Source organism: Macrotis lagotis, chromosome 5 (genome assembly GCF_037893015.1).
Source record: "Macrotis lagotis isolate mMagLag1 chromosome 5, bilby.v1.9.chrom.fasta, whole genome shotgun sequence".
Taxonomy (NCBI): domain Eukaryota; kingdom Metazoa; phylum Chordata; class Mammalia; order Peramelemorphia; family Peramelidae; genus Macrotis; species Macrotis lagotis.
The window spans coordinates 258,803,733-258,818,111 of NC_133662.1; the positions used below are offsets into that span (position 1 = coordinate 258,803,733).

Here is a 14,379-nt window from a genome sequence, read left to right on the forward strand (position 1 = left end):
TTGTCATATATTTGGATATTACTATATATGTCATAGAGTGGAATGCTCACTTCATTCAAACCTTCAAACCTTGGTCTCCAAGCTCAGGGAAGTCTCTGGACTGACAGCTGGAGGGTCTCAATTTGAGTCATGGAGCTAAGGGAGAGATGGGAAAGGAGGCAATCTCCCACTTCTGTGCCTTTGCATTCCCACACCTGGAATGTTTTCCCTCCTCACTTCTACATTGTGGAATCCCTAGATACCTTCAAGACTCAGTCTCAAGTATCACTTCCTAGATGAGACTCATCCTGATTTCTACAGTTTCTACCTCTGTCAAATTACTTTGTATTTTCTTCATTCATATTTTGTGTTTAAATAGTTATATATTTGTCATTTCCACCATAAGCTCTTAGAAGAGAGGGATTTTTTTTAGGTTTTTCCAAGGCAATGAGGGTTAAGTGACTTGCCCAAGGCCACACAGCTAGGTAATTATTAAATGACTTAGGTCAGTACTCCTGACTCCAGGGCTGGTGCTCTGTCCACTGCACCACCTAGCCATCCCCAAGAGGGAATTTTTAAATAAAATTTTATGAATATCATTTGGTTTTATATCACTTGCTTTTTCCAATGGTTCTCCTTCTCTTGCCCCCACCCCCGGGGAGTATCCAAAAGCCATTCCTTATAAGAATGATGGAAAAAAGGTGGGGGGGGGGATAATTTAGCAAAAATAACTCACAGATCAAAACGATCTTATGTAATATATGTTCCACAATCACAGTCCTTCACTTCTGCAAAGAAGTTTTATTGCTATTTTTCCATTTACATCAATGTAATCATTATGTACCTTCTTTTTCTGGTTCTGTTTACTTAGCTCTGTATTACTTCATAGAAGTCTTCCCATGCATGTTGAACAATTGATTGATCTGTGAAGAAAGGCTATACATAGTTACAAAATGAAGAATCTATGAGCATTTAAATCTAGGGTCAATAATTTTGATGAGACAGACAATATAAGGAAGCAAGACAGTTGGCATTCAAATGAGAAGAGGATAACATATCAGGAGAAACCAAAAAGATTGAGAGGAGGGAATAAGGTAAAAGTTCACCTCTTAGAAAAGCCAGGGGTAGTTCAGGAGGTGAAAGAGATGATGATAATAGTCATTGTGAAGGCAGAACAGTTTGAGATAACCAAGAAGTCATCTAAATAAAACCATGATTCTATTTATGTGCCAAGGAGCTATAGATATATTGGGAGTCAGGAAGGGTGGTTCATGGTGGAGGATGGAATGGTTACAATAAAGACCCCGCCTCATCCCATATTCAACGAGTTGTGTCATGATATGCCTCTTACCTCTCTCAGGTTCAGATAATATGGATGAGATGAAAGACCTGGAGCACACAAAACGCAAAATGAACTTACTTTCTCAGGCATCTGTAGATATCTCGTCTAAGGTGATCTACCTGAAAGACATCGTCTATTACCTAACATTGTTGGAAAGAGGTCAAACTCAGGATAAGCTTGAATGTAAGTCTTTCAATGAAAGGTGGCCTACTTCAAGCGGGGTTCAGTGGCTCAGAACGTCTGGTTCTTATGAAGGAAAGGAAATTGCCTTCTCTTTGGATGGGTAGGGAATCTACAATGGCCTGCCCTGGTTTCACATTCCCTAGTAGCCTGTGATCTTGAGAAGTTACTCAATCTGTCTTATGATGGTCCCTAGTTCTCCAAAACCTGGCGTGAATGAGGTTTCCTAGGGGCAACTCCATGACCCAGGGAGTTGAGTGATTGATAGACAGGCTTAGGAAGGGTACCTGAAATCTGAGCAGGGAAGTTGTATCATCCAATCATTGCTCAGAATGGAAAGGCCCTCCAAAACTTGTCTTCTCTTCCTTGATAATGACCAATCGAACTCAGAAATTGGCCATCCAGGCTAGAGAAGATTCCATAGATTGTTTTCCAATCCATAATTCAGTGTTCTCTCCAGCTCTCAGTACAGTTAGACTAAAGATCTAACAGAATAAATTCTTCATAATAATATCTAATCAAAAGCTATCTTGTTGTAATTCTATCTCATGTCTTTGAACCTCTCAGAAAATGGTAATGACAGCTTACTTGAAATCAATTGATCAAACCATTATATATTTATAAATATATATATATATATATATAATATCAAAGATAGATGATAGATGGATAGATAGGCAGGTAGATAGAGCAAGAGAGAGAGATAGGCAGACAGGCAGGCAGATAGATTCGATAGATGGATAGTTCTTTGCAAAGTTGAAGGGGTCACATAAAGGTTAGTAAACTAATAGTGGTGGTGATTAGTTTGGCATGATTTCTGTCATTGAAAGTCAAAAGGGCCTGGGTTTTCATTCTGGATCCTGTCACTATTGTGAGAAGTTTTCTTATCTAAAGGCAAATAAAAAATTTGCCTCTATTTAAAAATAGAGGAAATTGGAGATTTCACTAAAGATATTTGCATGGGAAGTAAAGAAAAAGAAAGTAAAATTAATCATAGTTTCCACATGGTCTATGCATTGTTAAGATCAAAGCTTACATTATACCTATTGCTGAGATTATCCTGCTAATTTTAAGATTAATGGGAGAAGTCTGGACAATATTAAATCTTGCCAAGAACAATTATCAAGGGTTTTAAGGATCCTTACAAGTTCAAAGGGCTTTGAGCCCTGACTAGAACAGAGATAGTTTAACTGGGATCAACGGCTATGTCCAGGAAGGCTTATCACCTAGATGACTAAGAAGTGACCAAAGGGTGCTGAATTTTTCACCTGTGGAGAGGAAACTAAATTTACAGAAAGTTTGGTGAGAGAATCAATCCATATCATTCCAAGAACATTCAGGGATAAAGCTATAAGAAGAATGTTTCCTCCAAGATTAAGAGAAATTTCATATGGAAGCAGACAAACCAGTAAGACAGCGCATTAGATCAGGAAAAGGCTTAAAGACTAACTTAAAACAATGAGAAATCAGTGCCTTTCTCTTGATATCAAGAAGATACCAATGGAGCCCTATTACTTTGGCATTAAGATTTTTAAATTTCTCAAAAATGATCAGCTGTTAATAGGATCTAGAACTGGGAAGGTCCCTGTGGACTTTGTTGAGCAATTGATTGATCTGTGGAGAAAGGCTATACATAGTTCCAAAATGAAGCATCTTTAAGCATTTAAATCTAGGATCAATAATTTTGATCAGACAGACAGACAATATAAGGAAGCAAGATAGTTGGCATTCAAATGAGAAGAGGATAACATATCAGGAGAAACCAAAAAGACTGAGAGGAGGGAATAAGGTAAAAGCTCACCTCTTAGAGAGGCCAAGGGTAGTTCAGGAGGTGAACTACCCCTTCCATTAGCAGATGAGAAAACTCAAAGAGGGAAATGATTTATTTATGGTCACTTGACTTATCTAAGTAGTAAGTGGCAAAACAAACATTAGAACTTAGATTTTTCTGGCTTAAAACCCACTACTCTGTCCACTACATCATACTTAAATATTTTCAACATTTATTTGTTAGGAAAAGTGCCTCTTTGCCTGAATTGATTTCATGGACCTTCCCCATTGCATCCCCAGCCTCAACTTCATCCTAGACAGATCTTTCCCAAATAGGTAACATTTAAATATACTTTAAAACTTGCATAGGTTTGCATGTGTGTGTCTACAGACACAAATATGCAAAAATAATATGTGAATACATATATAGAAAGAAAAAGATTATGTATATTCACACATGTGTATTCATGTCTGTATGTGTGTGCATATATCATATAGAATCATATTTGATCTTTATAAACACTCTGTAAAGTAGGCGCTAATGATAAAATTGATGCTAAGACAAATGACTTGTCCAGGGTGAGACAAAGAGTAAATGTCTAATATGGGTTTCATACTTAGATCTACATGTCACTTTCCATTGCTAGAAAGTACAGGGTTATTCTTCCTATGATCTTACAATCTCCCCATTAGCAGAGGACTGTGTCTCAGAATTGGTGGAGTGCCCCCAGCCTTTCTGGTCACATATGCTTGCCAGATTTTCTCATGATCCATGGTGCCTATATGATTAAGCTCTTATACGGGATCAGAACTGAAGTCCCAAGGAGACCTAATTGGGACAGTTAGATCTAGAAGCTGGGTGCCTGGCTCCCCACCCTCATCCCATTAAGGAGGAGATGCTCTGAGTTTGGCTCCTGCCATATTCCTCACATCTCACCTCATATCCTCTCATGTTTCTTACAGTCATGTTTCGCCTGTATGACACAGATTGCAGCGGTTACCTGGATAGTGCAGTAAGTAGATTTCCTCTTAAACATGTCTCTAGGCCCTGGATGGAACCTCAAAGGTTCATTTCAACTCAGTAGAGGATCTTGGAGTGGGCCACAGAGAGCCTCAAAAATCTCCTTCCAAAGAACCCTTGTTGAGATTCATATCCAAAACTTCCCTGATGTTCTAGAATCTTAAAAGTATAGAACTTTAGCCTTGGCAAGGAACTAATGAATTATCTAAATCCTAAGAGGAATCTCCTCTATGGATCTCTGACTACTCTAGTTATGGGAATCTCACTTCCTCATGAAGCAGAACATTCTATTTCTGGGAATTATTATTATCATAATATAATAATATATTCTATTATAAAATGATAATACTTATTATACTTTTACATTTATATCATATTTAAATATATATATATATATATGTATACATATTCCCCATTGCATTCCCAGCCTCAACTTCATCCTAGACAGATCTCTCCCAAATAGGTAACATTTAAATATACTTTAAAACTTGTATGGGTTTGCATGTGTGTCTATAGACACAAATATGCAAAAATAACATAATATATATTATATATTTAAATATATTATATCAGATTAAATATATCATATATAATCATAATAAAGGTTATGTACTCTTTGGTAAGCTTTGTTCCAATTTGACAACATCTTCTTCACATTATGGAGCCCAGACCTAGATCTAGTTTTTCACAGGTGAACACTTGCAAATTGTAGCCATCCTATTTCTATTAAGACGGCCTCGGATGGTCTTAGCTTTCTTACCAGTTAAATTATCCCATTGGCTTATAGTGAGCTAGTAGATTACAACTTTGTGATATTTTTTCCCAGAAACCACAGACAAAATAGCTTTCCTATTATAGTTGATTTTAATTTTGAATTGCATCGGTGCTGGACTCAGTTTCCAAACTCATTTTGAATATGCTCCTGCCAACCATGTGTAAGTCATCTAATGAAGCATCTGAGATGTTGCCCCTTAGATACTTTATGTCAAAGGTCATACCATAGCAAGTCTAGACAATTAAGGTTCCAGGATGCTCTGATCCATATAATTCTCTATAATAAATCAATGAAATTATAGAGAGGGGGTGAACCTTCACTTGGTACCAAAAAATTTAAAGCTAATATTTATTAAATCCCCAAGAAAAGACTAGCAGGGAACCTTGGCATCTAATGGGTAAAATGGAATCACTATAGTGACCCTCCTAGTATCATCAAAATAAACATCTTGGTAACTAAGGCCAGAAATTAAATGACTGGTCCAAGATAATAGAGGTAACAAATAAGTAATCTTGGTTTTTTTGTCAATTGAAGAAGTAGAGAGAAGGATTTCTTCTTGGAGTATAAAAAGAGGAGGGAAAGCTAGGTGTGAAAAGAGGTAAAAGAAAGGAAGATTGTTCCATGGGGGGAAAAAGTCACTATTTTCAGTGTGTTTTCAACACTTAAATAGGATGTACCATTGTAGAATAGGATGTAGGATCAAAGGACTTAATTTTGAATTTCTACCATTTAATATCTGTGTGACTGTTAATTAATTATCTAATTAACTTAATAAGTTAATTAATCTCTCTGAGTATGTTTCCCCTTCTCTAAAATGAGAGGGTTAAACTAAGGTCCCTTCCAGTCTTAAATCTTTGATCATTTGATTAGAAAATCTGTTTCTAAGTTCACTTCTTCGTCTAAGCCTTTGTTTGTTCCTAAGATCCTCCTGACCCTGAGTTTAAGGCAAAGATAACAGAGATGGCAAATAGACTCCAGGTCTCTGATGCCTGTCTTAGTGAAAGTTCAACACAGAATCACAGGATCAGAATCTGAGTTCAACCCCTCAATATAGAGATGAGGACCACTGAGGCCCAGAGAATTTAAATAACTTGTCCAGGGTTGCACAGCTAATATGTGTTTGAGGTAGGATTCATATCCCTATTTCACCAGAGAAAATATACCACCCCCCACCCTGCTTTCCTCTTTCTCTTTACTCATCCCATCTTCCTGGTTCCATCATGTTTCTTGTTGTTTTCGTTTAGGAGCTGGATCAAATCCTCAACCAGATGTTACATGTGGCTGAATATCTGGAGTGGGATTGCACAGAGCTCAGGCCTGTAAGTTAAGAGCCCCAATGACTAGCCCAAATAAGTCAAAAAGACTCATTCCCTGTGTTGCCTATGGGGCAATGCTTTTTTTCAGCTCCCAGAGACTCAAGATTATATTCTGTTCCTTTAGAGACTAAGGTTCTAGTAAGGGATGGAGGTGAAGGGTAGGCTTGTGATTTCACTGATAAAGAAGACTCTAGAAGAGGAAGTGCTCTCCATGAATGCACATTAGAACCTTCTCTATGATTTGGTCTACTTCATAAAGGATCCTATTCTGTATCAGTAGGAAAGAAGACTAGTCCACCAGAATTTATTAAGCACCTACTAAATACAAGATACCATGGTAAGTATTGGGGATAAAAGGCAAGGTAAAAATCAGTCTTTGCCCTCAAGCAGCTGGAAGACAACATGTAGACAACCACATGCAGACAAGTTGTAGACAGAACCAACTGGCAGCAGTCTCAGAGGACATTCATGGAGTTAGACTTCCTACAGATGACTTTAGCTGAGATTGACAAGAAGCCAGGGAAGCGAGGAAGTGGAGATGAGGAAGGAGGATGTGTATTCACTACATGGGCATAGTCAAAGAGACCACTCCAAGCCAAATTGAGTGTCCCAGGTGCATAATAGCAGGGAGGACGGTGTCAGTCTGGAGTACCTTACATGGGGATGAGTCAAATGTAATAAAAATCACAGCCACAAATCATAGAACCTCAACCTTGAAGTGAAAGAGGACCTAAACAATTCCTTGAGGAATGCCTCAAGAAATTATATTCAACCCTCATTTTCAGAAACCACTCAGCTGGTCTGGAACTAGTAACTGCCATTAGACCAGAATCTAAATACTCTGTTTTCCTTCCTAGCTTTTCCACTGGCCTCTCCTTTCAGGGCAGAAGTTGTTTTGCTTTGTTATGTTTTGCCCTGACTCCATCAGTACTTGGATCAGGGCCATCTACACAGTGGGCAATTAAGAGATTTGTGTTGACCTGAACTGAGTTGAACTGAGGCCCCAGTTCTTTGGACGGATGTCACTGTTAATAAGATGAAGACAGTCGTCACACCAAAGAGCATTTCTATTCTTGGGAAGGATTAAACATAAGTCATTCAATTATCTAAAGAAGGGAAAATATGAATATTGGAACATCAGTGATCATAGGATCATAGGTTTTTATTTCAATAATTTTTCAGTCATGTGTGACTCTTTGTGACCCCATTTGGCACAGATACTGAAGTGGTTGGCCATTTCCTTCTCCAGCTAAGGAGAAAAGGCAAATCAAGCAACTACAGAATTAAATCTGGAATTTTACAGATGAAGAAGCTGAGGCAAAAATGCTTAAATGACTGGTTCACACAACTAATAAGTATTTGAGGCCAGATTTAAATTCTACAAGAGGAGTCTTTCTGCCTTCAGATCTGGTGCTCTATCCGTTGTATCCCATCTAACTGGCTAACTACTCCATCCCCATTCCTCTCATTTTACAGATGAGACAGTTGAGGAGGGTTGTAGAGGTTAAGCAACTTAGGATCATAGAACAAGATCTGGAGGGGACCTTAGAAGATATCAACTCCAATCCCCTCCTTTTCCATATGAGAAAATAGAGGACAAGGGAAATGATGTAACTGAGTAAGGCTAATACAGGTAAAAATATAAAAGGGGAGACTTTAACCTGAATCTTTTGACTTAGTGTTTCCATTTCACCATTCCAAGAAAAAAATGTCACTCCCCCCCAAACCAGATTATTGGTCAGACCAATTTAGAAATATTTTTATTGATACCTTAAATTTTTATTTGACCTTTATTTCTGAATATATTCTTCCCCCATCTCTTATACTGAGAACCATCCCTTGAAACAAAAATATTTTTAAAAATAAAGAAAAGGGGGAAACAATTTAGTAAAATGAACTGATTGACTATTGAGTATGACTATATATGTGACATCCCATACCCAAAGTTCCTCACCTTACCAAATATCAAGAAGGAGAGGTGTATTTTCATATCTTTAAGTCCAAACTGAGAAAACTAATTTTGGGATCATATTTATTACACCTTCTCTCCTAAGTCAGGAGCCTGAAAAGTATTCTCATTTTTGGTTGACTAGTTTCACAGAGTCCTCAGTGATGTTACAAGTTAGACTCATACTCGTGTCATACAATGAAAAATGGACCTTTCAGTGAGAGGATGATTGAATAAGTGGACCTTCTTTCTTTATGAACGTTAGAAATAGGTCAGCAGGACGAACTCCTATTCTGGTGGGTAAAAGAGGCATAGTTCAAGACCAAGGAGAGTCTCTCAAAGGAAGTAGTAAGGAGAATGGAAGGGAAGGACAGTGAAGACAAGGTAAAGGAAGAAAGTTGATCCCCACCCACCCAACATTCTTTCCTTTGTTTCCTGGCAGATTTTGAAGGAAATGATGAAAAATATTGATCTTGACTCTAATGGGATTGTGACCCTAGAAGAATGGATTCATGGAGGGATGACCACCCTTCCATTATTGGTTCTACTAGGGATGGAAACAGTAAGTAACAATGCAAATTGGGATTCATTAGCTTAGGAGACAGAGAACACTTGTAGATTGACATGAATAGGAAGAAAATTCCTGGTACTGTTTCCAGAGTCACTGAATCTTAAAATTGGAATGAGCCTCCAAGGTCAACTGGCCTAACAGGAATCTCTGCAGTATCCCCAAGAAGCTATCAGTGAGCCTTCATTTAAAAGTCTCCAGCCAACAGCATTCTAATACTTAATGAGGCAGTCCATTCCATTTTTTCAATAACTTGATTATTTAGGAAGAAGTTGTCATTTTTTTCCTATTAAGAGTTTAATTTGCCTCTTTGTACCTTCCACCCTGGTTCTATCTTCTGAAGTTAAAGAGAACACATCTAGTCTTTCTAGAGCTTCTCATATGCTTAGAGATAGTTAGCATATCTGTTTGGGTCTTCTCTTCCACATATAACCATTCTGAAATCCTTTCTGAGATACTGGGAATTTGTTTTTTTCCATCATTTGCATTAAACATTGGAGCTATAAATGCAAAAGTAAAACTTTTCCTGTCCTCAAGGAATTTACCTTCTAAAAGGTTCATGGTTCCCAGGTCTTCTCACTATCCTAACCACCCTTTGCTCTGGATGTGCTCCAGGACAAAGTTAGAATTAGAGCTGGAATTTAAAAATGAGGAAATTGAGTCCCAGTGGAACTAAATAGCTTCCTCAAAGTCCCATAAATGTTATGTAGCAAAGCTGGGTTTCAAACTCAAGTTCTCTGGCCCCACAGCCTTCTCAAATGTCATTGGATAGAACTGAACTAGAAAAATAATTCTTTACTCTGTGTTCTGAATTAGAAACTCAGTTACCATTTGTCCATATTCAATGTTCAGATCAGCAGGTTGAGGTCTCGACCTTCATCGTGGAAACTGTACTCCAAAGAATAGGGTGAACAAATCTTGTCCTGTGCTCTGAGTGAACAGGGGCAGGCTGACGCATCAGACTGTCTTGTTCTTGATTAATTGAATCTCAGAATCATACAATGAAAGGGGAATTATTATTTCCTTCTCATCTTATGATTTCCAACTTATAGTCTAATTCTCATATTTTACAGATGAGGAAATTACATCTAGAGAGGTGAAGAGACTATCCTAAGATCCTATAACTAATTAGGAGGAGGAGGAGTAGTAGTAGTAGTAGTAGTAGTAGTAGTAGTAGTAAGAGAGAGAGAGAGACAGAGAGAGCCTATATTCTTGCCACTCTGGCTTCCAGCATCATATCCATCTCATGGAGTTAACATCAGATCCAAAAGAGCAATCCTGCATAGATGCAATTCCCTCATAGCCTGTATTTTATGTTGAGGCTGAGGATTAGAGACAGACTTTTTTCAAAACCACAATAGACTAATTTCTTTTCCCTCAGTTAATCCCCATTGGTGACAAAGATTTTTATCAATGAGGTGATCTGTAGCTCTGATTACCATGATTGGGAAGGTTCAGGACAGTTGTAGCAAGTTCTTGGATCACTTACCTGGAAAAGTCATCCTTCAAATAACAAGGAAGAAAAATGATTTTCCAATTTATTACATTGATAAAAATAGCTATACATATTTTTGAAGATAAACTAAATAAAATTTTTACAGTATTTTTTAAAAAGAGGCATATTAGAGGGGAAAACATCACTTTTTGGATTAGCAATCTTAATGTTTTACTTTAGGAGTTTAAAAAAAACCCAAGGGGGGCAGCTAGGTGGCTCAGTGGATAGAGCATGGGCCCTGGAGTCAGGAGTACCTGGGTTCAAATCCGGCCTCAGACACTTAATAATGACCTAGCTGTGTGGCCTTGGGCAAGCCATTTAACCCCACTGCCTTGCAAAAACTAAACAAACAAACAAACAAACAAACAAAAAAACCCCAAGGTACTGTGATTTAGTTGAAGTGGTAATCATTTGGAGTCCGAGGATCCAGGCAACATTTTCACTTTTCCTTTATTTATGTGTTGTGTCACCTTGGTCAATTCTATTCCTTTCTCTTGGCATCACTTGCCTTGTCTGTTCAATGAGGGAGGTTAGATGGCCTCTGAGGTTCCTTCTTGCTCTAAATCATTGATCCTATAATCCTTCTGTATCAATAGATTATTGATTTCATTGATGTAGTGTATTTCTTCACAACCCTGTCCAGATCTCAACCTAGCCATGTCTTCTCAACTGGTAGAATTCCTTTCCCATGAATTTTCCTTGGAGAATACAGCTCTAGAATCAGGAAACCTGGACTTCTGAGCCACCTGAGTTAATATAACTAGAACCAAATCACCTCAGGACTGTGGGCCTCAGTTTCCTAATCTATAAAATGAGAATTCTGGACTAGGTGGCTCTGTGATCCCTTCCAGCATTATGGTTGGCCATCTGATTTTGTCATTTGTCCTAGAAAAATAGAAAGTTCTAAAATATTTTTTTTAATTGGCAAAAGGATACATTTTGCTAAATGAAGTTTCCCTAGCTCACCATTGACTCCAGTTCTGCTCTTGTGATTCTTTGATGTTATGATCTGTCCAACTCTCTGGAAGACTTCTTTGAGGTCTTTTAATATTCTCTAGGTACCATGGTAACATAAGACGTATTCATCTGTTTCCTTTCTTCTGGACAAATTATCATACACAAAAATAAAATCAGCTACAGTTTCATAAAGAAAATGACCAGTTACTAAGTAAATGTAATCCTTTATACATTCTTGGCATCCTTGAACAGAACCTATGCCAGAGTTTCATGAATTTTTAAAGAGTGGCATTTGAATGAAGCCTGAAAAACAGAGGTCAGGAAGGGGAGAAATCAACTATAGTCCCAGGATGACTCCATAGTCTAATAAAAATGAAAGGACTGTTACTTTTTCCTATTCCAAAACTTTTTTTCTTAGAAAGATTTTATGTATTTTGAGTTTTACAATTTTTCCTCTAATCTTGCTTCTCCCCGCCTGCCCCCCCCACAGAAGGCAGTCCTTTAGTCTTTACATTGTTTCCACGGTATACATTGATTTAAGTTGAATGTGATGAGAGAGAAATCATATCCTTAAGGAAAAAAATAAAGTATAAGAGCGAGCAAAGTTACATAATAAGATATTGGGGTTTTTTTTTAATTAAAGGTAATAGTCTTTGGTCTTTGTTCAAACTCCACGGCTCTTTCTCTGGACACAGATGGTTTTCTCTACACAGATACCCCAAAATTGTCTCTGATTGTTGCACTGATGAGATGAGTGAGTCCATCAAGGTTGTTCATCACCCCCATGTTGCTGTTAGGGTGTACAATGTTTTTCTTATTCAGCATCAGTTCATGCAAATCCCTTTAGGCTTCCCTCAATTCCCATCCCTCCTTGTTTCTAATAGAACAGTAGTGTTCCATGACATACATAGACCACAATTTGCTAAGCCATTCCCCAATTGAAGGACATTCACTTAATTTCCAATTCTTTGCCACCACAAACAGGGCTGCTATAATTATATTTGTACAAGTGATGTTTTTACTCTTTTTTCATCTCTTCAGGGTATAGACCCAGTAGTGGTATTGCTGGATCAAAGGGAAGGCACATTTTTGTTGCCCTTTGGATGTAATTCTAAATTGCTCTCCAGAAAGGTTGGATGAGTCCAGAACTTTTTTTACTTTTCTTCTTCTTTAAAAATTATAGGTGTGGGGGCGGCTAGGTGGCACAGTGGATAGAACACTGGCCTTGGAGTCAGAAGTACCTGAGTTCAAATCTGGCCTCAGACACTTAATAATCACCTAATCATGTGGCCTTGGGCAAGCCACTTAACCCCATTGCCTTGCAAAATCTAAAAAAAAAATTATAGGCGTGTTTGGAAAAGAAAACACATAGTGAGTAATTGATGATAATTATCATCATCATCATCATCATCATCATCATCATTGAATAATAATAAATGATTGATTGATTTTAGTAAATCCAGGTTTTGTTCAATGGCAGGCAGTTAGGTGTCATCATAGCACATAGAGAGGCCAGAGTTGGAGTCAAGAAGACTCATCTTCCTAAGTTCAAATCTGACCCCAGACAGTCTTTAACTGTGTGACTTTGGGCAAGTCACTTAACCCTTATTGCCTCAGTTTCCTCATCTATAAAATAACTTGAAGAAAAAAATGTCAAAAATCCCAGTATCTTTGCCAAGAAAACTCCAAATGGGATCACAAAGAGTTGAACATGACTGAAATGATTAAACAACAAATTTAAGCAATGATCTGGGAAATCATCTATTTTCTTAGACCGCCTTTTCTGCTTCTCCTCTTTCCACCTACAACTTATTGCAATGTCTGTCAATAGAACAGAAGTTCCTTAAGGGCAGAGACTTAGATTTTTGCCATTATATCTTCATCATAGAACCAAAAAAGGGCATAATTATGTGGTTAAACTTGGGGTAATGATCCTCTTCAAATATAATGAGGTTAGCCCTTAGACTAGAATAGATAGAAGCTACCAGACCTTAGTTCAAAGTCCTCATTCTGCTCAGTAGAACCTGTGTTCTGATGATAGAGCTTTTGAGAACCCAGCCTCACCTCCACATTGCAGAGGGGCATCCAAGCACTGTTTTAATAAGTCAACAAATAAATACTTATTATATGTCTCATTTGAACCAGGAACTGTAGATGTAGAGACTCCCCCTGCCCCAAAGTAGAACAATCCTTGTCTAGCATTAAAACCTGCCACTGGGTCCAAGGCCCTTTCTCTAAGGCATCCCTTTACTCTGCACCCATACATGGCGGTCAACCCTACTGAAAGGAATTAGGCTCTCTTGTTGCATTCTTCAGTGTGCTAACTGCCCTGGCTCAAATTAATTCATTTGGAGACACATTTGCTCAAAGCTTCAGTTTTAGCTCATGTTTAATGTCTCCCCACAGGAGAGGAGCTAAAAAAATAATCAATTATAATATGAATCAAATATGGAGCAGGTATTTATTTCCTACATAAAAAAGAATTGCTAAAGGACAAAAAAGCTCACAGCTTGTACTGGGAGAATGATGTAAAATAGTGTGCAATTGTTTAACTTATAATGATTGTTCCACTCAGCTGGAAGATAAATAACTAACCCTAGTAAGATCATAGGGCAGTTTGCAGGGCAGCCAAGTGAGTATTACACATTTCACTCCAGATCTGCACTATTCACACACTTCCTGTCCTGCATCTTTTGCCATTTGTTCTTGATCACGTCCTCCAAGAGTCATGGAGTCCTACCAGGGATTCATCCCTAGACTACCAACCCCAAAAGACCCAGAGACCAAGAGATGCTGCATCACACAAGGCCATCTCTAAGTTTAACTCAGAGACAGATACTGAATCACCTAAGAGGAGAAAAGAATAAATACAAAGGGGGCAATCCCCAGCCCAGGTTCAGCTTCACCTAGGCAGGACCAATATTTTCTCTGCCATTGGAGGGAAATGGCAATCCATGCGTCACCTACCTCTCATGGGAAGTGACTTTAGATCAACCAGAATGTAAATCGCACAACCCAGGAGGTGAAG

At 38.1% G+C, this 14,379-nt stretch overlaps 1 protein-coding gene across 8 annotated transcripts in view; it reads left to right on the top strand.

Moving 5' to 3' along the window:
• The window catches only part of DGKG (diacylglycerol kinase gamma), a 281,695-nt gene that overhangs the window by 64,876 nt on the left and 202,440 nt on the right, over positions 1-14,379 (top strand). For 7 of the 8 annotated variants that reach the window (XM_074189542.1, XM_074189543.1, XM_074189550.1 and 4 more), the window contains 4 exons: positions 1,340-1,504; positions 4,235-4,284; positions 6,312-6,386; positions 8,774-8,893. In XM_074189542.1, the coding sequence (XP_074045643.1) occupies positions 1,340-1,504; positions 4,235-4,284; positions 6,312-6,386; positions 8,774-8,893 (410 nt within the window). Of the gene's footprint in view, positions 1-1,339; positions 1,505-2,139; positions 3,608-4,234; positions 4,285-6,311; positions 6,387-8,773; positions 8,894-14,379 lie in introns of those variants that run through there. The other variant, XM_074189549.1, reaches the window with a different exon arrangement.